General features: G+C 43.7%; 1 protein-coding gene across 1 annotated transcript in view; it reads left to right on the forward strand.

Annotated features, from left to right (window-relative positions):
• SCAMP4 (secretory carrier membrane protein 4) overlaps positions 1 to 25,430 on the forward strand; it is a 38,840-nt gene extending 13,410 nt beyond the window's left edge. Inside the window, 4 exon segments of the mRNA XM_075070846.1 lie at positions 12,736 to 12,892; positions 17,024 to 17,125; positions 18,806 to 18,923; positions 20,151 to 25,430. Coding sequence (XP_074926947.1) covers positions 12,736 to 12,892; positions 17,024 to 17,125; positions 18,806 to 18,923; positions 20,151 to 20,327 — 554 coding nt within the window. The 3' untranslated portion in view covers positions 20,328 to 25,430.
• The last annotated feature ends 296 nt before the right edge of the window (positions 25,431 to 25,726 follow it).

Raw genomic sequence — 25,726 nt, forward strand, 5'->3', positions numbered from 1 at the left:
CGCGGCATTTTGGCGCACCACAATTGGAGCTTCTTACTGTTCCCGTCGTGCCACCAAAGAAGACCCTCCCCAAAAATCCGCGACAGCAACAGAATAGTCTCAATTGCCTGCCGTTCCGCGCACGAGCAAATCTCTTCCGCGGCACCGGCGAACCAAAAAGCTAACGTGCCCAGTGCGGAACGCACAAAATCCGCCCCCCCTAATCCTGGCACCCTAGCCGACTGCTAGGGTCCTAATGAAGCGCGGCCCTGTGTGAGGCTATGAAAACAAAGCAAAATCAATACAAACCCTTTAAACCAATGCGTGCTATAAAGCCCTTGACGAAAAGAACGATTATTATGAATTTCACAGCATTTTTCCAGTAGTGGGAGCTCTAGAACAGATTCCGCAAATCTCAACAACCTTTGTTATAAGTTTCAACTCCCAATTAAAATAACCCCTCACCTTTAATTTAATTATTTTAAATATGACTTTCTCTTTTCCACTGTCTCCTCATATAATCTGTTTCTCTCCTTCATCCAGCCAGAACCCGCACTGACCAAAACAAAAGTTGCGCAATGGAACAAATGCAGAGTGAAACCCAGGTCTCTCAAACACATCTGCAGTTCTAAAGCACCGCCATTCCACTACATTGAATGAGGACGCTTTTTAAAAATTAAAATCACACACAAAGGACTACAGGCATGCACATATACTAGTTCAGTCTGGAAGACCAACAGTTCTTCAGGCAAAATAGGGCTTTCAGCATCTGTCTGAATGAAAACAATTAGAGTGACAGATCATCATTATATACACACACAAATCTCACGCACGACACACATTACATTGGAATATAAAACACGCATTCAATTATTGCCCTCATGAAAATTTCTAACTGGAAGGGAAGCTGATGCAGTTATGGGGAGGGAAAGGGTTGGAGGCAAAGGATTTTCATCTTCCAAAACAGGTTCTCAAACTGGATCTGACCCCAAAAAGGGATAGAGGGACAACTATTTAGGCGGTTTAATGTCGAACATGTCTCGCCTCCTCTTCTCCTACCTGGCACCCAGCTCCGAAGGCAGCACTGCTCCATGCAGCATCACAGAAGTGAGATGCATTATGAAGTTCACTTTTTTCGGGATCAATCACCCACCCAAAATTTCAAATGAGTGCCACCACAAAAAAAAAAAATCCCATTAGTTTTTTTCATAGGTTCCACATAGCACTCAAGTATCAGAAGAGACCAATATACATGCTAGTCTGCTCTGCCACAAAAGCCACAACGCCTACCCATCCACTCATACAACCCCTAACTTATCTGAGTAATGAAGTCTTCATTGGTTGAAACCTCAGGCTCAGATTTTCACCAGCAAATACCATCCCCACCTGTCAGAGTAACGCGAAAAAACCCTCCAGGCCTCTCCCAATCCCGGAAAAATTCCTTCCCACCAATATCAATCAGTCTAACCACGAGCATGGCAAACCCTTGCGCAGTTGGCTAAGTTTTTTGAAGAACCGTCAAGACATTCCTGCCCAGTTCCCTTCTACAAGTCTGCCCATGAAGTCTAACTTTTAATTCATCCAAGAGAGAAGCTTATTTCCACTCTGTTTCAGAACTGTCGCTACAGATACAAGCTCAGTTACAGTGAAGTCAACAGTACTTGCTTTCAAAAACAGGATCCCACAATTTTTTCACTACATCCCACACTGGAATTTATAAATTCATCAAACAATTACAACCCATACCTTGATGACCACATCCGGGAAAAAAAATCGTTTCCTGAACCCCCCTTTTGGCCTTCAAAGAAACCCCAACCCCATCCAAGCTTATCTTACAATCAAGCTCCCCTCAAAGCCAGAACACATCATGCAAAGCAGCACCAACCCAACCATAACAGATGCAAAAACGCATACATCTCCCTGCCAAAATAATCAATGTGCATGTGCTCATCCTTCGATTGAGATACCATGACATCCATACTGTTGTCATAACCGCTGAGGTTGATAGGCAATCGACTTTGAAACTCTGCACACTACAAGAGATCCCCTAGTTAGTTTAACAGTACAAAGTGCGTTGCAAGGTACGCTCGGCTTCTGTCTGCCTCAGCACTTCTCTCCTCGCCTAGACTGTACCCCGTATGGAGACTTCAACAGGCTAAATAGACAAACTATGCAGACTCCCAAACTCTGGGTCAATGGTGAAATGCCCTCAAGAAAACTAGATTTCTGAAACGTTCTTATGCACTCCGAGACTCTCTCCTTTGCTCACCATAAAAACTTGTACAGTGCTCATCTGACATTCTTTATATGCCCCGCAATCTCTCCCATGTAGTTAAATCACAGACAGAGTATGGATCTCGAATACTGCCCATGAGAAGAACCCTCAGTATCTGGAGCCTTGTCTTCCCCATTTAATCCTCATCTATCTCTATATTAGCCTATGAAAGTTGTTCTAGCTTCAAACATGTATCTGACACCATTCAGATTTTACACATACAAACTGCAACATATGTTTTGATATACCTTCAGTTTTGTGTGACCAATACCTCTGAACTTCCCCACATCGCACAATGATCAATACCTCTTCCAACAACACCTTTCCAATCTCATAATCACCAAACATTTAGCTTCTACACCTTTACGTACACATGCTAGCCACGGCGTTATGCAGAGAACTCTCCTGCGACAAAATAAACCACTCCCAATGAGGCGAAGCTCATCATACAAGCGCTGCCACATGCTGGCGTTTTTCTTGTAAACTTTTGTCGTAGAGGCGTGTTTTGATTATCCCTGACTGACAAAAGTTTGTTCACGCAAGGTAGGTAACATTAGCCTAGTTACCATTCTAGTCACAAATGCCCAATAACTCAACCAATCAATCATTGCTCCAAACGACACACACAAAAATTATATAAAACATCACAAAAAAAGAAAGCCACAACAAAACTCTTACTGGAAAACTCCTTTTCAACAAAAGATCATCCAGATCGACCATCAACCTTCCTCAAAGAAACGCACAATCGCAAAAATGACGCCAGGAGCTTCAAACATTACATTAGAACCAACAACATCATGGATCATAGAGCCATGTTTATATCTTCTTGAAATCTATATACTCTCCTTTGTCCTATAATGCAGAGGTTTTTCATCTTCATTTTGATGGTTTCTGCCAACATGCAGAGTACTTTATGTTTAAAATCATTCCACCTTGTATTTAGCTGTGAACTCTTATACTTTCCCTCTCGTGAGGGTCAAACTGTTTTTAACAAAATTAGTCAGTAGTAGATATACCTCGCTCATTTGTTCTACATTATATTCTGGGAGAAATGGCTAAGCAGCTGCAAAATATAATGCGTTGATACGAACAGAAGCATGCCCATCTAATCAGATTAGGAGATTCTACATGCAAGAAAAATGAACTTAGTGGAATTCCAGAAAAAGAGAGTTAAAGAATACCTCTTGTACGCAAGTAAGAATTTTTGGTGATTGAGTTTATTCATAGCACTAGGAAGAATTTAATTGGGAGTCGGTGATGGAGGTTTTATGAACGTTATACGTGACATTTATCATATCATATACATGTATTTTGTGGTCAGCACAAGCCTGGAATATATTTAAATAAACAATGTCAATTTTTAAAATTTAAATACAATACTGGTCCCTAAAAGGCATGTTGTAATCATGTCATCGTGAGCAGAGTTGGCCCCTGGCAATCCCACTGAAGTCAAAGGTCCCAAGAGTCTGACTGTGTGGTTATTAATCAACTGGGTTTTAATTAAGGACAAATAAGTTTATAAGGGTTAAAATGGATGGTATTAGATCCATTAGGATCGGGCAATCTAAGTGTTAAGACAGAAACACATCTGTAAACTGTTTCAATAAGTCTGCGTTTTGGGAAGTAATGTGGGTATGTGTTGGAGCAGAGTAGGCTGTCCTAAAAACGATTGGAGTCCCAGCGCTGGAAAGCAGGCAGAAGTAGCTTCACTCAAGCAGCTCCAGGGTCTATCCAACCTGTCAATCTCTTCTAGAATCCTAAGACATATCAGTGTTGGAAGGACCTCGAGGTCTCTAGTCATCCCTGCCAAAGCACGACACCACATAAATCATCAGCCAGCTTTTCAAGCCTTGACATAAATCTCTAAGAGTGAATTCCCCCCACCCCTAGAACCCATCCGCTGCTTCAGCTTCACATCCTCCTAGTGACAAGTTTTTCCAATATATCACCTAACTCCCCATTGCAATTTGAGACCATTACTCTTTTCTTCTTGCTACCACTCAGAACTCTAGATCATCCTTTTTGGAACCCTTTCAAGTAGTTGAAGCAGCTATCAAATCCCCCTCAGTTCTCTTCTGCAGATAAATAGCAGTTCCCTCGCTCTCCTCATAAGTATATGCTCCAACCTAATCTTTTTGTTTCCTCTGTGGACTCTTTCCAATTTTTCCACTCTTTCTTGTAAGCTGTGACCCAAATACTCAGATGAGGCCTCAATTAAATAGAGAGGATGATCGTCTCAATGCTGGAATGCTCCTATTATACAGCTCAAATGTTGTTGCTTTGACATAAGGACACTGTTGACATATCAGCTTCTCATCCATGTAACCTGGTCCTTTTGCAGAACTGTGCTGGCCACTCATCTTACTCTATAGCTCATGCAAATTTCGTCTAAGTGCAGGACGTGCACTTGTCTTTTGAACCTTCATCAGATTTTTTGGCCCAATCTTGATTTGTCTAGGTCCCTCTGTATCCTATCTCCTACAACTATCTACACTCTCTCAGTTTAGTGTTATCTGCAACTTGCTGAGAGTGCAGTTCACGCATTCTCAATCATTATGAAGATATTGAACAAATCGGCCTGAGGACACTTGGGAACTCACATTGATACATAGCTGCCCATAGACATGAGTTTGATATACACGTTGAGCCGAAACTAGATAGCTTTTATTCACTTACAGTCCATCTCAGCCATCATACTATATATTGCTGGAGAATACTGTGGGAGATATAAGTTCTTTGCTAAGTCAAGGAATAAATAGTCCATTGCTTTTCTCATCACCGAGCAGTTTTCCTCAGAGAGAATTAGGTTAATCTGGCATGATTGGCGTTGGTTGAATCCATGCTCCACTGTTCGATACCTTCTCTTTTTAAGTGCTTCAAATGGATTCCTTGACGACCTGTCCCATGATTTTCAGGACTGAAGGTGAGGCTGACGCTGTACTTCCGCATCCTCCTCTTCCTTTTTTAAAGATGGGCAACTACATACATGAGTTTTTCATCTCCAACGTTCCTGCGACGCATGAGTTTTCAAAAGTATGACCAATGGCTCTGCAATACATCCCAACTCTTAGCACCAGATCAGCGCATCCGTCATGGACTTGTGCTCATCAACTTTTTTAAATGTCTGACCATCTTTCTCACGAAGGATGGTCACATCCTGCTATGTGTGCTGCTGTGGAGTAGTCTGGAGCTGACTTGTTCGTGAGACAGAGCAAAGAGCATTGAGTATTAGCTTTTCCCATCCTCTGTAATAGGTTGCCCCCATTATATGCCATACTTTCCCTACTTTTGTTGTAATACTGTAGAATACTTCTGTTAACTTAATACTTCTAGTGCACTCAGTGTATTTGCTTCTGATTCTTGTTCAGGCATGCTATGCTTTCTTCTTATTTACATGTTCAGAAGTGAGACAGGCTTTGCTGGCTTATTGTAGTGTCTAGCAAGGTTTTATGTGGATATGACTTCAGTATGCACTTTTTTTATGCTTCAGCCACCATTCAGAGGAATGCTTCCATGATGAGGTTTGTTAAAAAAGTGTTAATTAAATTTGGACTGGACTCCTTGGGGGAATTCTATGCTCACTTGGTTTTCACATTTGCCATATATCATATTATGAGAGTTAAGATAATGACCCAGAGATGCTCATTTTAAAGACACTTTCACTGCAGATTTGACAAAGCAAAGAAAGTACCAATGTGAGTTTAAAGATAGCTAACACGTGACCAAGGTTAGGAATTGAGTCCCTTCATAAATCTGAGAGGGACGGAGTGTGAGCATGCTATCAGAAGTCTAAAGAGCAACACTCAATGCGAACACAAGACCATGCCCAAAAAAAAAGAAATCAACTTTCTGCTGGTGGCTCTAACTCAGATAATGAAAATGAACGGCGTGGTCCCTGCTTTGGACTTTATCGAGCAGAATCATCATCAGCATGGATTCATGTCCCTGATGGTGGTTGAGCATGAAGGGACTGTGTCATTTAGCGCATTGGACATAAATATTTGCAACGCTGCTCGACAGTGCCGTGAGAGCCTTTTAACAGTGAATTATAGTTGACAGCCTAGTTAGTTTTGATAAGCTTCAGGACAACAGGTAAAATTAGGCCAACTGACCACAGCATCTGAAGGAAGATTGTTTGATAAGTGAAGAAGTATGAAGCACTGGAATGGGTTACCTAGGGAGGTGGTGGAATCTCCACCCTTAGAGATTTTGTCAGGCTTGACAAAGCCCTGGCTGGAATGATTTAGTTGGGGATTGGTCCTGCTTTGAGCAGGGGATTGGACTAGATGACCTCCTGAGGTCCCTTCCAACCCTGATATTCTAGGATTCTAAGAAGTAGGTGTGACAGGTTGGATCACAGAAGCCCCCTGGGAGCTGCCACTTGATGTGCCAAGACTACTTCTGCCCCTGCTTTCCATGCCAGCCTGGGACTCCAGCACTCTGTTTTTGCTGAGCCAGACACGCCTCTCTGCTCCAACACAAACCCAATTACTTGCCCCAAAGCTGCAGACTTAACTGAAAGCAGTTTACAGAAGTGTTCTTGTCTTTAACACTTAGATGCCCGACTCCTAATGGGATCTAAACCCAAATCCATTTTACCCTGTATAAAGCTTACCATTTGTCCCTTACATTTAAAACCACGATCCTGTAATCAGATCCACACAGTCAGACTCTTGGGGAGCCCTCTTGACTTCAGTGGGACTCTGCATCGGTGCCAATCTCTGCTCACATGGACATGATTACAGAACCCATGCCTTTTCAGGAGAGACCAGGTTAATGTATTTACAACTTCTTAAAAAATCTGCAGATGTATTTATTTAAATATATCCAGGGCTCTGGTGCTAGACACACACACACATCTGTATATGTATATGTAAAATGTCAGCTGATTACTGTTCATAAAACTCCATCACCCACTCCCAATTAAAATTCTATCCCGTTAGTGTAGTGTAATAACCTCAATCCACAAAAATTTTCTTATCTGCTACAAGAGGTATCTCTTAACTCTCTTTTTCTGCAAATTCCCTAAGGTTTCTATTATTCTTAGCATGTAGAACTCTCCTAAATCTGATTAGATGGGCAGTGCTTCTGTTCTAGTCAAATCGGTCAATTGATATTTGCAGCACTGCTGTAGCCATGTTGCTCCCAGGATATATGAGACACAAGATGAGCGAGGTAATATCTACTACTGGACTAATTTCTGTTGGTGAAAGAGACAAGCTTTTGAGCTCCACAGAGAGGGAAAGGTAATAAGAGTGTCACAGCTAAATACAAGGTGGAATGGATTGTTAAACATAAGTAGTTAACGCATGTTGCAAGAAACCATTCAAAATGAAGTGGACAATTAAAACCTCTGCATTTATAGGACAAAGGAGAGTTAATTACAGATTGTTGTAATGAGATATAAAACCAGTGGCTCTACTGAGTCCATGATTTTTGGTGTCTAGCATAGTTAATGAGTTTAAGCTCCCTGGCTCATCTTTTGAAGGTATTGTGCAGGTTTCCTTTGAGGAGGAGGGTTGAGAGGTCAGATCTGGAATGATCCCTTTGTGAAAAGGATTTGTCCCCAGGTGATAGAGCATTTCTTGTATGTGGCTTTTTTTTGTGTATGTTTCTATATATAATTTTTCTGTGTGTGTCGTTTGAGAGCATGATGATTGTTGAGTTATTGGGGCATTTAGTGCACTAGATGAGGTACACTAAGGCTATGTCTACACTACACTTTCGTTGAAAAACTTTTGTCAGTCAGGGCTATGCAAAAACACCCTCCTGACCGACAAAAGTTTTACCAACGAAAAACGCCAGCATGTGGCAGCGCTTTGTCAGTGGAAGACAAAGCTATCGCCCCTCATTGGGAGTGGGTTTATTTTGTCAGCAGGAGAGCTCTCTCCTGCCAATAAAAGGTGGCTACACTGTGTACCTTACAGTGTAGACATAGCCTAAATGTTGTGATAGAGATCTGGAAAGGTGTGTTGGAAGAGGTATTGATCATTGTGCAGATGTGTGGGAGTTCAGAGGTATTAATCAACAAACAAAACTGAAGGTATACAAAGCATCATGTTGCCAACTTTGTATGCATGCAAAATCTGAATGGTGTACAGATACCATGTTATGAAGCTGAATCACTTTCCCATGGGCTATCTGAGGAAACTGATGAGGATAAGATGGCAAGACAAGGCTCCAGATACTGAGGTTCTCCTATGAGCAGGTATTCCGAGCATCCATACTCTGCTGATGAAATCACAGATGAGATTTGCGGGCCATATCACCAGAATGTCAGATGAGCAACTGTCAAAGAAGATCTTTTATGGTGAGCCAAAGGAGAGAGCTCTCAGGGAGGCCATAAGAAACGTTTCAAGAACTCCCTCAGTTATCATTGAGGCATTTCAACATTGACCCAGAGTGTTGGGAAGATCTCGCTCATGATCGTTCTAGCCAGTGAAGTCATCCATACGGGAGCTACAGTCTATGAGCAGAGGAGAGCTGCTGAGGCAGAGCAGAAGCTCCAGCAGCGTAAACCTTGCAACAGCAGCTTGTCCACTGTTAATCAACTAACCCATAGGGGCATCTCTTGTTCAGTGTGCCACAGACAGTTCAAAGCTCAGATTAGCCTCATCAACCACTCAGGAGTTCATGGAAACCAAACCAGTCACTGATGTCATGGTCATCTTCAAACTCGAAGGATGAGCAACATCATCATTGATTATTTTGGCAGTGGAGATATGTCTGCAAGTTTTGCATCTGTTATGGTTGGGTTGGTGCTGCTTTGCATTGATGTGTTCTGGTTTGAGGGGAGCTTGCTTGTAAAGATAAGCTTGATGGGGTTAGGGGTTATTTGAAGGCCAGAAAAGGGGGTTCAGGAAAGATTTTTTTTTCCAGGATGTGGTCCCCATCAAGTATGGGTTGTAATTGTTTGATGATAACCTGTATAAATTCCAGTGTGGGATGGTAGGTGAAAACAATTGATAGGGAATCCTGTTTTTGAACAGCAAGTACTGTTGGATCTCACTGTCCACTGAGCTTGTACTGTCTAGCTGAACAGTTCTGAAACCAGGAGTGGAAACTAAGCTTTCCTCTCTGTGGAATGAAATTAAGTTAGACTTCAATGGGCAGACTTGTAGAAAGGGAAGGCTGGGCCAGGGAAATGCTCTTGAACAGGGTTTCTCAAACTTGCCCACATGCTCAGGGTTTTTGCCCACATGCTCAGGGTTTAGCTGATTGCCATATTTGGGGTCGGGAAGGAATTTTCCTCCAGGGCAGATTGGCAGAGGCCCTGGAGGTTTTTCGCCTTCCTCTGCAGCGTGGGGCATGGGTCGCTTGCTGGTGGATTCTCTGCAGGCCTGAGCTCAACCACACAATTTGAAGACTTCATAACTCAGACATAAGTTAGGGGTTTATGAAGTGGATGGGTAGGTCTGTGGCTGCTTTGTGCAGGAGGTCAGACTAGATGATCATATTGGTCCCTTCTGACCTATGAGTCTACTGTGGGAAACCTATGGAAAAAAAACCTATGGAATTTTTTTTTTTTTGGCTGGCACCCACTTTGAAAATATTTCAGGCTGTGGTGATTCCCCGAAAAAAGTGACAACCCCTCACCATGCCATCCTTACTTCTGTGCTGCTGCTGGCAGCAGTGCTGCCTTCGGAGCTGGGTGCCAGGTCAGCAGCTACCACTCTCACAACCCCCCTACAATAGTCTTGTCCCCCTCCTCCCCCCCTCTTTTGGGTCAGAATCCCCAGTTTGAGAAACCCTGCTCTTGAAGATGAAAAAATCCCTTTGCCCTACCAACCCTTTCCTCCCAAAATACCTGTCATCCCAGCTTCCCTTCCAGTTACAGAAATAACTCTCTCACTGAGGGACACAATACAAACTTGATGCTGTGCGTTTTATTCCAAATGTACAGTGTGTGTACGTGAGAGAGATTTGTGTGTGTATAAACAATAGGATGATCTGTCACTTCATTGTTCTTTCATTATTCAGAGATGCTGAAAAAAGCCCTAAAATTCTTGCCTGAAGAAACTGCTTGTCTCCTCCAGACTGACTAGTTAAATGTTGCATGCTGTAAAGTTGCCTTTGTGTGTGATTTTTAATTTTTAAACAAAGCGTCCCTCATTCAATGTAGTGGAAAATGGAAAGGTGCCAGCCATTTAGGCAACTAAGCCACATGTATGTCTGAGCAGACCTGGGCTTTCCACTCTGCATTTTAGATTTCCATCTGCCGCACACTTTCTGTTTGGGTCATGCTGGGTTTCTGGGATGGATGAAGGAGAGAAACAGATCTATAGAGGAGACAGTGAAAAAGAGAAGTCAAATATTTAAAATAAATACATATTAGAAGGCTGAGGGGTCATTATTTTAATTGGATTTGAACACTTAATAACAAAAGGTGTATTGAGATTTGAGGAATCCTGTTCTAGAGCTCCCACTACTGGAGAACAAATGCCTGTGCAAATCACATAATAAATCTCTTTTCGTCACAGCTTTATAAGCACCATTGGTTTAAAGGGTTTGTATTATTTGCTTGTTTTCATAGCCCACACAGGGCCGGCGCTTCCATTAGGCGACCCTAGGCAGTCGCCTAGGGTGCCAGGATTCGGGGGGCGGCATTTTGTGCGTTCCCCACTGGGCACACGTTAGCTTTTGGTTCCGCCCCGTCGCGCCGCTGAAGAAGGACCTTCTGCCCACGTGCCGCGGAACAGCGGCAGGCAATTGAGCAGCTCAATGACTGTTGCTGTCGCCTGCGGCATTTTGGCGGAGGGTCCTTCTTTGGTGGCACGACGGGAACAGTACCAGAAGCTCCCATGTGCCCCATGGTGAGCGCACAAAATGCCGCCCCCTGAATTCTGCCTAGGGCGCCAGAAACCCTGGCGCCGCTCCTGAACCCACAAGTCATCAAACTAAAGATTCTAGACACTCCAGTTAGTCACTTTAAATAGGATTTAATTTTTAACTTAAAAATGAGTTTTCCGTTTGCTAAGTCTTAAGGCATGTGCAAACCAGGGCATTTAAAGCAAGTCTTCTGTTAACCTCTTACAGTTAACTTATACCATGGCAGTGAAACCTGCATAACTGAGAGAAGGATTTTTTTTTAATTAAAACTTTTTTATGTTAACCCCCATTTAACTTAAATGCCTGAATAATCAGTTAGAAAGAAACCTCTCGTATTAACGATTCAGCTGTTTATTTTCCCCATATGATGTGTTCGTACACAATCATTTTATTAATTGCTCAGTGTCCCCAGAGTGGGTTGGGAGGGGGCATATAATTGGCTGAACTTGCGAGACACTCAACTTGATGGTATAAGGTATCTCTGTTTGCTTGGCTGGTTAAGCATTGGAATTAATTGCCCAGGAAGGTTATGGAATTGCCCAGGGATGGTCTAGATAATATTTAGTCCTGCCATGAGTGTAGGGGACTGGACTAGAGATGACCTCTCTAGGTCCCTTCCAGTCCTAGGATTCTATATAACTTTTTAATGCTGCATCCTATCCGTTCTAAAATTTCTGGGAATTTTCTAGGTATCAATAAGCAGAACTCAGTTAATATTGCAGGGGGGAATCAGAAAATCAGAAGGTGGAAAATTGCATCACACTGAGCTCCTGGCATCAGTTTAGCATAGCCAGAGCTTCAAGCCGCTTTGTAGTTGTCTTTAGATTGAAGAACCACTTGATGGAGGCTATTAAAACATTCCAGCATAACACCCTGTCTCATCTCTGCTCATCCTCCCAATAGAGTTAAACAAGTTGAAACCTTGAATGATGCATCTCTCAGACAGGAGAAGTAAAATAATAATGTTGCAGGGGAGTGAGGACATGAGCAGACCCTGGCATAGAGGGATGTGGAATCCTGTTATGGGAGTTGGGGAAGAATAGGGACATGCAGAGTCCCTGCCATGGAGGGTGATTGGGAGATCCTGGTATAGGAGAATGGGGTGTCCAGAGCCCCTGGCATGATGGGGGACAATGGTGTGCGGGGAAACCCATCCTAGAGCCCTTACTTGGACTCCATGTGCTAGCCAGGGAAGCTAGTGCAGGGGGTGTTTTTTCAATGGGATGATTCCACTCCTTTAAAGACCCTTCTATGCCATTCTTGAGGCGTAAAGGGACCTTGGTGTAATTAAAAATCTGGCCACTCAGGCCAGAGGTCCAAGTCCTGATCTTTCACTGATCCCTTCGCTTGCAGAATTATCCACCTACTTTTCCTTCCACTAACATATGCTCCCAAATGAGTCCCTTGTTTCCTCTACTGGTATCTCCCCCCATTCCAAAGCTGACAGTCCCTAGCAGCAGTTCTGCCAAGTTACAGCAGCAGCCATGCCTCATGGTCTGCGTGTTGATAACATCCACCATAGTCACTTCGTCGTGCTAACAATTCCTCCCATAACAAGGTCTCCTTGTATTATAAAACAAACCATTTGCTTTCTCTTTTTCTGAAGCCAGCAAACAGCACTACTTATGCCCTCTCCTGTTCTCTCTTTATAGTTTACTGCATCACACTAGTGGTGAATCTAATTGGCTGCCTGGCCTGGTGGATTGGTGGTGGTTATGGCGTTAATTTTGGCTTGGCCATCCTTTGGCTTTTTCTCTTCAGCCCCTGCAGTTACATATGCTGGTTCCGGCCTGCATACAAAGCCTTTCGGTAAGTAGACACTTACCTTCTTCCTTTGATCAAAGGGTTTCCTCTGGGAGGTTCGTTCAGTAAACGTTGATTAAGACGACAATGCCCGCAAGCTGTTCTGTCTGTCAGGGCAAAGATTAAGGAGAAAGTAAATGGAATATTCAGTTACAACAATATTTGGTTAAGAAAGTTTGGCCAGCGCAGGAGCTTATAGATGAAGCTATAGGGCTTCCCATCTCTGGGTTGCCGGTTTGAATCCAGCCAAGGGAGAGAGCAACTGGAAGTTGCTGCTGTCTGTCTGTCTCTGGTGGCCTGTTGTTTGTTTTTTATGATGATTCCTAAAGGGATCCCATTGTTCTAATGCTGTATGGATATGGACTAAGAGCTAGTCTCTGCCCTGAAGAGCTTGCAGTTGAAATAGACAAACCAGACAAAGGGTGGAGGTAGTGGGGAAGGATACAGTCTACAAGCTATGTGTGAGCACAGTGAAGAATACGATGATTAGTGAGAAGTATCCATGCCCAAAAAACACCACCCTTGACACAAACTGACCCTTTGTTGGCAGAGAGGTCCAGGCCACAGAAACTTAGCTTCTCTCTTGTCCCCATGAAGGGTTCCTTCAGAACAGGGCTGATTCACATTGGTGAAGGGCGGCTTGCAACAAGATCTTACATTGCTAATGACCATGTAGTTTGACCTATTCTGTGGTCATCGCAGCACTAATTGGTTTTGTACTTTCACAAGCATGAAATCCATACTTTCAAAATTGTTAATGTATTGTGATTATTAAATATCCCTAGGGTTACCTAAGCATTCACATCGCTAATGGTATGGGAGACTTCTAAAGGCTTGTTTGAGATTTTTGGTTTCTCGGTTCTTTATGGGAAAACTGTACAGAAACAACTTGCTAAGAACTGTTCTGTTTTTTGTTTCTAGGCACAGCATTTAGTTACTCATACTGGGAGGGGGGGTGTTTAAATAAAAGTAACCCACAAAGACCATGGCTCTCCTCAAACGGCACAAATATATTTAAAATCATCCTACATTTATTTTTTTATTAATAATCATTTGCATGTCTCTAGTGCCTGCTTGGAATTGCAAAGCACTTTGCAAACATTAGTGCATTGAGCTTCACAACATGTCTTTGAGGGACTTAAGTTTAATCTCCATTTTGCATAGGGAAACTGAGGCGTGGAAAAGGGGAAGTTATTTTCCCAAGGTCATGCAGCAAGTCACTAGCAGAGCTGACAGGAGTCTGTCATTCCAGTTTCCTAGGTAACCCTCTCTCCCCTGCTTCACTACCAATGTATTTTTTTTAGATTGGTTAATCATCAAATTCTATGGTAAGAGAAGTTCATTTAGAAGAAAGCGGAAGCAGCTGACAGGAAGAGAAGCAGACAGACTAAGGCCCTGATTCTAGAAAGCATTCAAGCATATGCTAAATTTTAAGCATGTGCCGATGGGACTTAAGCAAGTACTTAACTCCAAGCATGTGCTTAAGTGTTTTCCTGAATCTGCATCTAAATGCTCAACTCAAATACGAACAAGATATGTGTGCTAATGTAGTGGAGATTATTAAAACCATATCAACTACATTTAATTACGTTATAGAATTCAAAGGAGGATAACTTCTAAAAGGATATGAAAAGCAAAGGAATTGAATCATCTGAAACTCTTAAAGGAAGTGAAAAATGAAATCTGAGACGTGTTACTCTACTGGGCTGTGTTGTTTTTTTTAATCTTTTTCTTTCCTAATTCAGAAGTCCCTGAGGTTTCCAAGTCACTAGTAGAACTCTGTTCAAAGAGCACTTTCCATTCCAAAGTCTGGGAAAAATTACTCCTCCACAATGCTTTCCTCTGGGCTTCTTTAATGCTGTTTGTATGTGTTTGTGCAACTGAATGCTGAAAGGCCCTTGAGATTACCCTGTGTAAATGCTTGTATATAAAACCAATAGCCTAGGGACAGACCAGCAAGCCACAGAGCAGTTAGTTTGACATTAGTTTGGAGGAGACTTTAAAGAAAATAGCGGTGTAATCAGGAAAATCTTTTTATGGGAAAGGAACACTGTAGCCAGATTTATTACAGCCAGTCTGACTTCTAGAGAGTCAGGTTAGACCCACTTGCTATGCTTATTCCCAGTTCTTACAGCCATGGTAGATACTGGGATAGCGTACTCTGTGGATGCTTTTGTGAAACATTCACCATATGTCCACATCCAAGAGCCTTGGCATGAGAACAGAGTTGTGGCAAATTTCCAGTGGAAAGGTGGGTCAGAATTCAACTTTTTCCACATGTTATAGCTCAGTGGTGTTCAACATTTTTTCATTTGCGGATCCCTAAAACAATTTCAAATGGAGGTGTGTACCCCTTTGGAAATCAGACATAGTCTGCAGATCCCCAGGGGTCCACAGACCACAGGTTGAAAACCACTCCTCTAGCTGATTCCCATATGCCCCTTCAAACGAATATTTCTTCACTATTGCCAGGTCATTGTCCATTTAAAGGTCCAGCCTGCAATGTTGTCCTTTCACTGTGATTTGGTTTCAGTACTGAGACAGAATTACCTTAACCATGGACTATTTCTCACAGTAAACGTGTTCTACTCACATCCAGTATTCGAAAGGAGAATGCCATGATGGTAGCATTTTGCTCTTCTGTAGCATTGTTCAGCCCAGGATATCTAGTCTCTTTCACAACACCCCTGGGAGGTGGTAATACTATTGGAGACAGAGGGCCACATCTTCCTTTGACCTGCCCTTTGTGTAGCTATTCGTGCAACTTTACATGCACTTTGCACTGGTGTAAATGACTGAGGGTTTCCCACTTCCCCAAGGTCAGTCCCATTCTCTTCCCATGCCATTAAGTACCAGGTTTACAATAGTACTTAGATGCTTAAACATGCAGATAGGCACCTAAGAGGAATTACGTACTCAAGGGAAGTTAGGAACCTAACTCATTTAGTTGACTTCCAACGTGAGTTAGGTACCTATCCTGCTTAGGCACCTAGGGGATTTAAAAAAGCTCCTCTCTGCATCTTTAGGTGTCTAAATACCTTTGTACATCTGGCCTAGAGCACACACCCTTCCTGTTTCTGTGATTCAGTGGATCTGATGTAAATAATTTGCACTATTAAATATGTCATCAGGTCTGAGTGGGTCCAGAGCTAAACTTCGGTTTAAAATAACAGTATTCCTTGCCAAAGAATGACTGGCTAATATGGGTGGTGTTGCTAGGTGAAGGCGCTGCGTCTGATGGGACCATCTGTGCTGCTATTGCTGTATGGTATAGCTAGAGCTATGCTGAACCCCAGTGATGGAGAAGCCATTCAGCACACCTAGTTTTGGTAGCCACCATGCATACCTGGACCACAAACATAAACTCATTCAGTAGTTTTGGCACCTGCCTGACCTATCCAGCCAAAAGGCAGAGATGCCGAGGAGTTACAAAAAGCAGTGTTGCCTCTGAACACCACTTATTTCCCCAAGCAGCATGCCACCCCGCTCATTAGGCTCAAATACGTTCTGTACATGGCTGCCAGAGCTGTTTTCTTCCTAATCCATCCCAGAGCTGGGTTATCAATGGCTCACCTCCCTTAACCACAGTTATGTAAACTGATGACAAACAGCCACTGAGATATTCCCAGCTAGGATTCTTGTTCTCAATAATTGAATGTAATGCACATACAAGATCTGTCTGGCTGCTAGCACTCATAACCATGTGTTCCCATGGCCTTGTGCCTGCTCACAAATGGATGGGTTGCATTATGAAAAGCACAGGTGTCAAACTGCATTGAGTTTAGACATGCAGTCAGGATAATGGTGCAAGTGTCTTCTCCTCTGCAAGAGTCTGCTGAGGTATTGGTGGAAAACAACATGCCTCTCTGAAGATGGTCATATGTGTAATTAGATTGTTAGATCAATTTCAAGACCTAGGTTTATTGAGGGAGATTAAGTCCTGATGATGCAGAGACCTGTGTGCTTCCAGCACTAGAGAAAAGAGGGTGGATATTAATCTTCAAGGTACAAATCTGAGTGGGGATCCATTGCTTCATGATTAAAGTGTGTATGGAGAGAGTGGGGACGTAGTAACATGGTACAGTACACGGTGATAAACCTCATTCATTCTCCCTAACATCCTCTCTCATTTCACAGGTCTGACAGCTCTTTTAATTTCATGGCCTTTTTCTTCATCTTTGGTGCCCAGTTTATTCTGACTGTCATACAAGCGATCGGTATCTCCAACTGGGGAACATGGTAAGCAGGATGCACCCATGGTCTTTGAATGGAGCACTCAGTCCATGTCTTCTCTCTGTCTAGCTGCGGAGATTTTATCTCATAGATTCAGCTTGTGTTCAGCATTTCCATGCATTTAAATGCTGATGTTTGGGGTGGGGAGGGAGAGTTGGGGGAGATGATAAGGAAAGGGGTTGGACAAAGAGAGGGTCCTGATTGGAGTGAGGGCATGTTCTCAACTCCTCTCACCTTGCTAAGGTAATGACTGAATGTTACATGATTTGAGCCAGCATAGGATTTTCATCCTTCTGTTCTTTCAGGGTTACATGTTTTCCCCCACCAATAAATAGGGCCCTCCCGAATTCACTGTCATGAAAAATGCATTATGGACCATGAAATCTGGTCTTCGGTGAGCTTTTACCCTCCACTATACAGATTTCATGGAGAGACCAGCATTTCTCAGATGGGGGTCCTGACCCGAAAAGGAGTTGCATGGAAGCTGCGCAGTTATTTTAGGGGGGTCACAATATAGCCATCCTTACCCAGCTCTGAAGGAGGCACCCTGCCAGCAGCAGCACAGAAGTAAGAGTGGCAATACCATACCATACCACCCTTACTTCTAAGCTGCTGCTGGCAGCAGCCCTGTCTTCAGAGCTGGGCTCCCAGCCAGTAGCCCACTCTCAGTGCCCAGTCTGAAGGATTGCTGCTGCGGCCGTCGCAGTGCAGAAATAGATGGTAGCCAGTACGGCAATCCCCCCTTACAGTAACTTTTGTGACGCGCCCCCCCCCCGCCACAACTCCTTTTTGGGTCAGGACCCCAACAATTATAGCTGAAATCATTAAATTTATTATTTTTAAAGGCCTATGACTGTGAAATTGACCAAAATGGATCATGAATTTGTTAGGTCCTTATCAATAAATAACCATTTCCCCCTCCATGTGACCACACCATTGCAACAGAGGAGCCACCCGGGAGTTTGCAGCAAGGTTCTAACCTAGCTGCTTGAGGGTATAAATGAGGCAATCAAGACATCTTATCCTTTCTTACCATCTTCCCCATGCACATAAGTTTCACTTCATCTCCAGTCTACAGAGCTAGAGTCTCAAGTTTCATCCTTAAATAATAATTGGAAAGTGTGTTCTTGACCTGCCCTGTTTAGGTCACAGAAAGTTGGTAATTTAACCTGCCATCTTTAGAGCCTGGATGCAAATCCTGCTGAAGTGAGAATAACAGAAATGAAGGTGCTACACAGCGTGCTGGGTTTAAACACTACTCCTCAGAGTGCCCCGTGAGGCACAGTATGAAGACGTGTGGGAAATGGAGACTGAACTTGGTCAAGGACTCTGATGTTCTGGTTCTTAACCCCAGCTTTATTCCACTACCCCCATACTATCTCTGCACAAATAAAAATCAGTTTGGTTCCCTTATGGACGTCTGTTTACCTCCTAAAACCTCACCATTCAACTGGCTTTCTCTAGTGGCCTGGAATTCAAATACCAGGGGATGTTTGCAGGTCAGGACTTGAGGTGCATTAACAGAGATGTGCAGGGGAAGTAACCAGCTGCAGCATAGGTAGATCTTGTCCTAGTTCTTACCTTTCCATTCCTATCCTGGAACTTAACAACTCACTTGCAAATATTTTCAGGTTGTCGGTGAAAACAAACTACAGTGATGCTTCTCTGTATTTCACTTTCTTCCAGTGGATGGTTGGCAGCCACTACTTTTTTTAGTACCAGTGTTGCAGCTGCTATATTCATGCTGTTTCCAGCCATAATGTTTACGATGTCAGCGGTTGCGATGTCCTTCTATCTCCTAAGGGTAAGTGCTTCAGTTGCCTTTCTGACGTGGAGTATCTGTCAGTTCTGTGCATCAAAGCAAAGTAAATCATCCGCTTAGTGGTCATTGTAACCACTCGCATCCTAGAAAGTTGAGAGTATAGACAGTGCGGGGGCAGCCCCCCTGCCAAGCCAGATCCCCATCCAGGGCAAATCTAGATGAAAGGTTGAGAGTGCGATTGAGGGTTCTCTCCATGCAATTCAACCATGTCCCTCCCAGCAGGAATCCATGGACAACCATTGATTCTGAGAATTAAACCTGCTGAGACCCACACAATGACAGATGGGGGTGGTGGGAGGGCAATTCGTGGAAGGAGCTTTCTCCTTAAAGTGGTCTGCAGAAGGAAGAAGCTGGAGAGCCACTGTCATAGGCAATATAACAGGAGAGACTTCACCAGTGTTGCCCTTCATGGGAGGAGAAAAACCAGAGGGGTAAGATCTGTCACACAAGAAGATTCCAAAACTGACAAGTCCAGCAAAATATGTTCTCTACCCCAAAGCAGCTGCCATCAGGACAGTTTACCTCTGGAATGAGGGACCATACTGCCTTCTTTGAGATCACGGATAATGCCACTCCAGTCATACGTTGGTTAGCATCTGTGTGGTAGGGTGGCTGAAAAAAGTCACTCCTTCTCCTGCACCACTATACACGCAGCTATATAATCTCCTATCGTGCATGCAAGCGTTGCCAGTCTGGGACGCAGCAATTTCAGTAATGCTGAATTCTAGGTAAACTGACCTAGTTTGGATGAATTGCTTCTAACATCATTACTATGCAATTCCCCAACCTGAGTTTGTCATAATGCTGCAGTGGGTTAAAAGACTGTGTGTAGATCTTATCTAGCTGCTTCTCTGTTTATAGCGCCCTTGTTCCTTTGGAATGTGGACACTTGAACAGAGATAGTGACAGAGTATCCTGTGGCACCTTATAGACTAACAGACGTATTGGAGCATAATTCACCCACGAAAGCTCATGCTCCAATACATCTGTTAGTCTATAAGGTGCCACAGGACTCTTTGTCACTTTTTACAGATCCAGACTAACACGGCTACCCCTCTGATACTTGAACAGAGATGTTACCAGACACATGGGACAGCACTAGGAAGTGTCTAGTGTATTAGGCATTAACAAAGTGACTGTAGCTCCTATTGGAAAGGGAACTTGAGGCTTGTTGCTGATTCTTCCCTTGCTCTCTTGATTACCTATTAGGTACATAAAATTTACCGAGGGGCTGGCGGAAGCTTTCAGAAAGCCCAGAATGAATGGAACAGCGGCTCATGGAGGGACCCCCCAAGCAGGGAAGCTCAGTACAATAACTTTTCTGGAAACAGTCTGCCACAGTATCCCACGGTGCCCAACTATCCCACGGGAAATCAGTGGCCTTAAGCAGCAACAGCTGTCAAACTGCCTGGATTATCTTTTTTTTTGGTCTCCTCCTTGTTGTTATTATTATTATTTGAAAAGATCTTTTTTCCCTCATCATCTTTTGTGCAAGATCTGTGCACTCAGCCTGTACTGCCTCCAGGGCTTTGCCCATCTCTATTGGAACGTTTTATTTTGTGCACAGTTGCCAGTATTTGCCTTGCTGCAGAACACGGAACTATTTGCTGCCCTTGCTCGGGGGAATCTTCCAATGATCAGTACCTGGAAAAGGCTGACTTTTTTTTTTTTTCCCCTGTGCGAAGAACACTTTAAGATGCTCTTTCCCCTGCCCTCTTCATTCTTATCAGATGCACAGTACACCACCACCATCTTCCTGTTACCGAGCAGGGGACATAATTGGAAATGGGCATCAACTGGCATCTCCTGATGAGTTTTCTGGAATTTCTATTTCTCGAAGGGAAATATCTCATCTATTTTATTTTGTGCTTCATAAGATTGAAATTGGCAGCCAGGGCTCCCTTTTTGTTCATAAAACCCTTGAAGGTCTAAACCGTCTCGAGTTCTCCGTAGCGAGAGAATGCTTTAGATAACTCTGCCCATAGTGAGTGATGGCTGGACATTGCATCTGATTAGCAGAAGCTCCACTCAGCTGGTGAGGTATCGTTCTATTAGAATTGGTTGTCTCCACCCCCAAAGGTTTTTCTTATGGTACAGTCTACATGTTTGAAAGTACTGGTTCATCTCACTTGTCTATAATCCTTGCTTGCTAATGGCCTGATTTGAAAGCCCAGTGGAATCACTGACTTCAATAGGCTTTTGGCTCAAAATGCATCGGTTATATTCACTCTTATGTAGGCAGCCAACACAAGACATAGGCACCACTTAAGTCCCACTTATGCAGTGTCTAGGTTTTGTGCTTGCCCCACATGTGCAGGCCCCTCTCCCTCCTGATTGAATCTCATCCTACTGACAAACCCTTATAATGTAAATAATCTTCTGGCTACGGTTCTGTAGCCAGGTGATGGATAACTATAAATCTGAATACTAAGAATGACTTCTGTGATGTGGGAGTAACTCCTTTAAGATTGATGGATCAATCCTGATTTATTCTGACATAGCTGACATCCGAATCTGATCAAGATTCTCATGCTTGTGAATTGTTCTCCTGCAATGTCACGTTAGACTACAAAATGCTTAATAGTCTTGTAAGCTATCCTTTATTTAGTCATGCAGAACCACTCCCCATGTGTACAGCCAAGTGTACAGCTCTTCTCTCTACTTCAGCATGCAGGCAGAGAGAGATGGAATTATCTTTCCCTAAGAAGTTGGTTGAGAGGAAGATAAAGGTTCTGTTGAGAGGGTCTTTTCTTGCTGAGAACGAGGCTTTGTCTACACTACAAATGCTTTGCTGGCTTAGCCGTACTGACCAGAGCACTCTAGTGTGGACATAGCGTATGGTGACAGAAGTTTTTCTGTTGGCACAGTAACACCAGCTCGCTGAATGACATTAGCTATGTCAACAGAAGCACTCTAATGCCTGCTTAGCTGTGTCTTTACTGGGGTTTTTTGCTGACATACCTATGTTGGCTGGGGGGGGGGGCGGATGTTGATTTGTTTTTTGTTTCACACCCCCATCAACATAGCTATGCTGGCAAAACTTTGTAGTGTAGACCTGGCCATAGTGTGTGTCATAGTGCTGACTTCCACCCTTTTATCGATTTCTCATGTCACAAGTACTGAAATCTGTAGGCAGAACAGTCAAATTCCTTTCCATTTCGTACTATATCAGCCCAAGCAATACAAGCTATAGTTTCCCGTTTCTCCTTAAAAATCTGCTACTCAATGTTCAGATTTTTCCAATCAGCCTGTGAGATCTGGATGCCCAATTTCCATTAATTTTTATGGGAACTGAGCCTCCAAAACCCTGCAGCAGTTTTGAAGGCCTCTGCTAAAGATCCTGTGAGGTGCTAAAAGCCTTCAACTTCCAAAGGAGACATGAGGGAGGTTTGGTATTTGTTCAGATCTGCAGATTAGTGCTGAATTCTGCTCTCAGTCGTGTTGATGTGAATCCAGAGTAACTCCATAGCTATCAGTGGAGTTATGCCAAATTTACACTGAGTAACTGGAAACAGAATCTGCTCTTGAAAGGCTTAGAAAAGGTCTCCCAGCTGGATGGAATCCAGCTGCAAATGATCCTTTGAAAATAGTCTCAATATACAAGTGCCTTATTCAATAATATATTAGCTCTTAGGGAAGAGTTCTTCCCTCAGTGCCCCATTCCACATTTTGTTCAGTCTTAATTTTTTTTCCTATATGCATATATTGTAAATATGAGGTAAGTGAAATGCATTACCATGGGATTTGTGTGACATCTTTGTTATCAGATGGGCCAAAGGAAAAGCAACTGATTAACACTGGAAGCCAAAGCCTCCTTGAACTTCAGTTTAAAAGCAACATTTCCCATTGCTGTAAAGCTAGCCCTTTGCTGGGCCTCTCAAAATATCTTTCTAACACATTCCTAACACAGTGACTTGTGTGTGTGTCTGTGTGTGTGATTTTGCTTATAAACACAAGGACAGATGCTTGGAGCTTTGCTAACAGAATACAGTCCAATCATGTTGCTGAACTTTTAGTTGCCTTCATCTTGCGTAGAGTGTTGTGTGGATTTTCTTTGCGCGCTTGCCATCGAAAGGGTGGTGAAAGAGACCTGCCTGTCATTTAACTCCCTGGAAATACGAACATGCTGCCCAGGGGGTGGGTCAGAATTCCCAGTGCTTGGATCCTGTTAATGAAAACAGGAGTCCTGCCTGTAATTTGCCACATTGGGAAGCCTGAACATGGCATACCTGCCTAATCTCATCCTTGGAGGTGCAGAATATCCTCCGCCCCTCTTGGCCATTCTCTTCAATATGGGGTGACTGAGGGTGAGTCGTAATTCCAGAAAGTTGACTCAATCAATGTGCTGCCAAACTGTTGTGGCTTATTTTTGGAATCATAGCTCTATTTTTATAAATGTAATGTTTACATTAGATTTCCAAGGAGCTACCAACGTTTTGGAGAATTGTTAACCTGGACTTAGCCACCTTTAATTTTTGTTCTGCATCATGTTATGTGGGATGCTTTGTGTCGTCTGTGGGGTTCTTTGTTGTTTTCCTTGCAGGCGTCAAATAAATCCTCATTCTTTGCTCAGTGAGAAGAGCCTGGCTACCGTGGAGGTGTGTACGTATTCATGATGGTTGGAAGAAAATAATGAGATCTGGTTATCCCCGTGCAGTATTTTCCATTCTTAGAAAACTCCAAAGCCTTCTGGGAAATGGGAGGTTTGGACAAGTAAAGGAACAATGCATTGTGGGTGAAATTCACCCCTTTGCTGGGAGCCAGTGCAAGGGGTATTCGCTATTTAATATATCCTCTTTTCATGCTTTTCAACTATTGACTTTGCAAAGATCTGTATCGTTATCCCCATTGTGCAGATGGGGAAACTGGGGGCAAGTCACTTCTCTCTGTGCCTGGATCACCCAGAAGGCCAGTGGCATGGCTGGGAATAGAACCAAGATCTCCTGAGTCCCAGTCCAGTGCTCTGGCCACTGGCTAGCACTATCTTTCCTAAGTAGCACCTAGGATTCAAGCTGCTCTCTGCACAGAGATGAATTTCAACCTGAGGGGGTATTGATCAGCCTTGGGTTAAACAGGCTTATGCTGAATTCAGTCAAGTTTCCTTACACACACACCTTAATGTTATCCTGAAGTTAAGGTGCCTCCTAAAGGTTGCTTAACTTTAGCCATTTCACTCACAGCCAGAAAAGCACTTAGCAGAGCAGATGAAAGTGAATGTCTTCTGTCAACAGTGCAGACCCATTTGATGTGCTCACCTGGGCCTACATTCTGGCCTCAGGAGGCCAGTAGCAGCTTTGCAATTCCAGTTGACGTAGTGGAAGCAGGATTTGGCCCCAGGGTGAAATTCACTGTAGTCTGGAGGACTTCCACAAGGCTCTAGGCACCATTTAAGAAGGGTCTAAATAACATGTGGGGCCTTGTGCTGACTACCTGCGTGGGGGTGTAGGGAATATCGCTGCTAGTGCACCTCTTTGCACTGTTAGCGATTCGTTAATGGTAGTAAGTGGCAACTGCTTCATATGGTGGTTTGCTGCTGTGAGGTGGACTTTCATCCCTGGGTCTTAGTTCGGTGCACAAGGATAGAATCTCCTCTCAGGCATGTGTTCCTTGCAAGGATTTGCAAGAACAAACAAGTTTCACAAGCATGCCCCTCGCCAAGCCAAGCGTAGGTCAGCATAGTCCCTTGCAATGAGTGGTATTGCAGCAGGAGACGCTGTGCACTCACTCCCTAGTACACAAGAGGGTGACATGTGGGCAGAAGTTGGCAGTGTCTTGAGATGCAGGCATGAGCACGGCCTCCATTATGCTACTGAGAAACTCAGATGCTCTCCTTTCAGGCCTCCCTCCAGCTAGGGGGAGGTGTGACTTGGCACCCACCCAGCCGTGCTCCTGTTCTCTGTATTGTAGTAATTCCTAGGAGCTCTAGTCATGGTGCTAGGTGGTGAACAAACCAAGAACAAAAAGTTCCTGCCCCAAGGAGCTTGCCTGTGGGATCAGGGTTCCCTCTCAGCAGTGGTTACATATTGCTCATGCCCCTACAGCTGGGGAAGATCAAGGCCTGTCTGTGTGTGCCTAGCCCCTGTGACAATGTGTACCTGCTTGTTTGCCTGACTTCTGCCACATTCCCAATGCCTGTGTGCATTTTCCTTGAGCCCCGATCATGAATGCTTTGTAACAGAAAGATTAAACTTGGCTGAACAGTTTGCTTTTTTCCTCTGCTTTTAAATTGGTGGATTATGTATTCTCTGCTTATGAATTAGCCCTAATTAGCTTACGCCTCCTGGGATGAGTGGAGGGTTTGCAGATGTATGTTTTCCAACAGTAATACAGGGGCTTTTATAACTAGCTTACTAATGCTACGCTGGATGTAGAGCATGAGTTGTATTGATCTCTACACTACATGCCTATGTGCTGCCCTTTCATACCACTGTATCTGATGCTGAATTACAGCATGCTGGAGCATTCTAGTTAAATAAAAGTCAAACTGTGTTGCTTTTCCTGTCTTCAACTCCAAAGAATGTTCTAAGCTGTCAAGCCAAGTGTCTGATCGTGGTGGGTGTTCTGTGGTATTGGATCAGAGCACTGGCCCATCTCCTTCAGTGCCCTGGGTGGGGGCCTGATTGGCACAGGAGGAGCCTGCAGGGACTCCTGCTGAAGACCTGGATGTTCTGGCTGGGATGGGAGGTGCTTGCAGTAGTATTCTGGGATGTCCTGATACTCAAAGGAACTGGGTGGGGGGATAAAACCCCTAAGGCTGGTTGTGCAGAACTGTACAGGGATGGAGG

This window comes from Chelonoidis abingdonii, chromosome 11 (assembly GCF_003597395.2).
Source record: "Chelonoidis abingdonii isolate Lonesome George chromosome 11, CheloAbing_2.0, whole genome shotgun sequence".
Lineage (NCBI taxonomy): Eukaryota > Metazoa > Chordata > Testudines > Testudinidae > Chelonoidis > Chelonoidis abingdonii.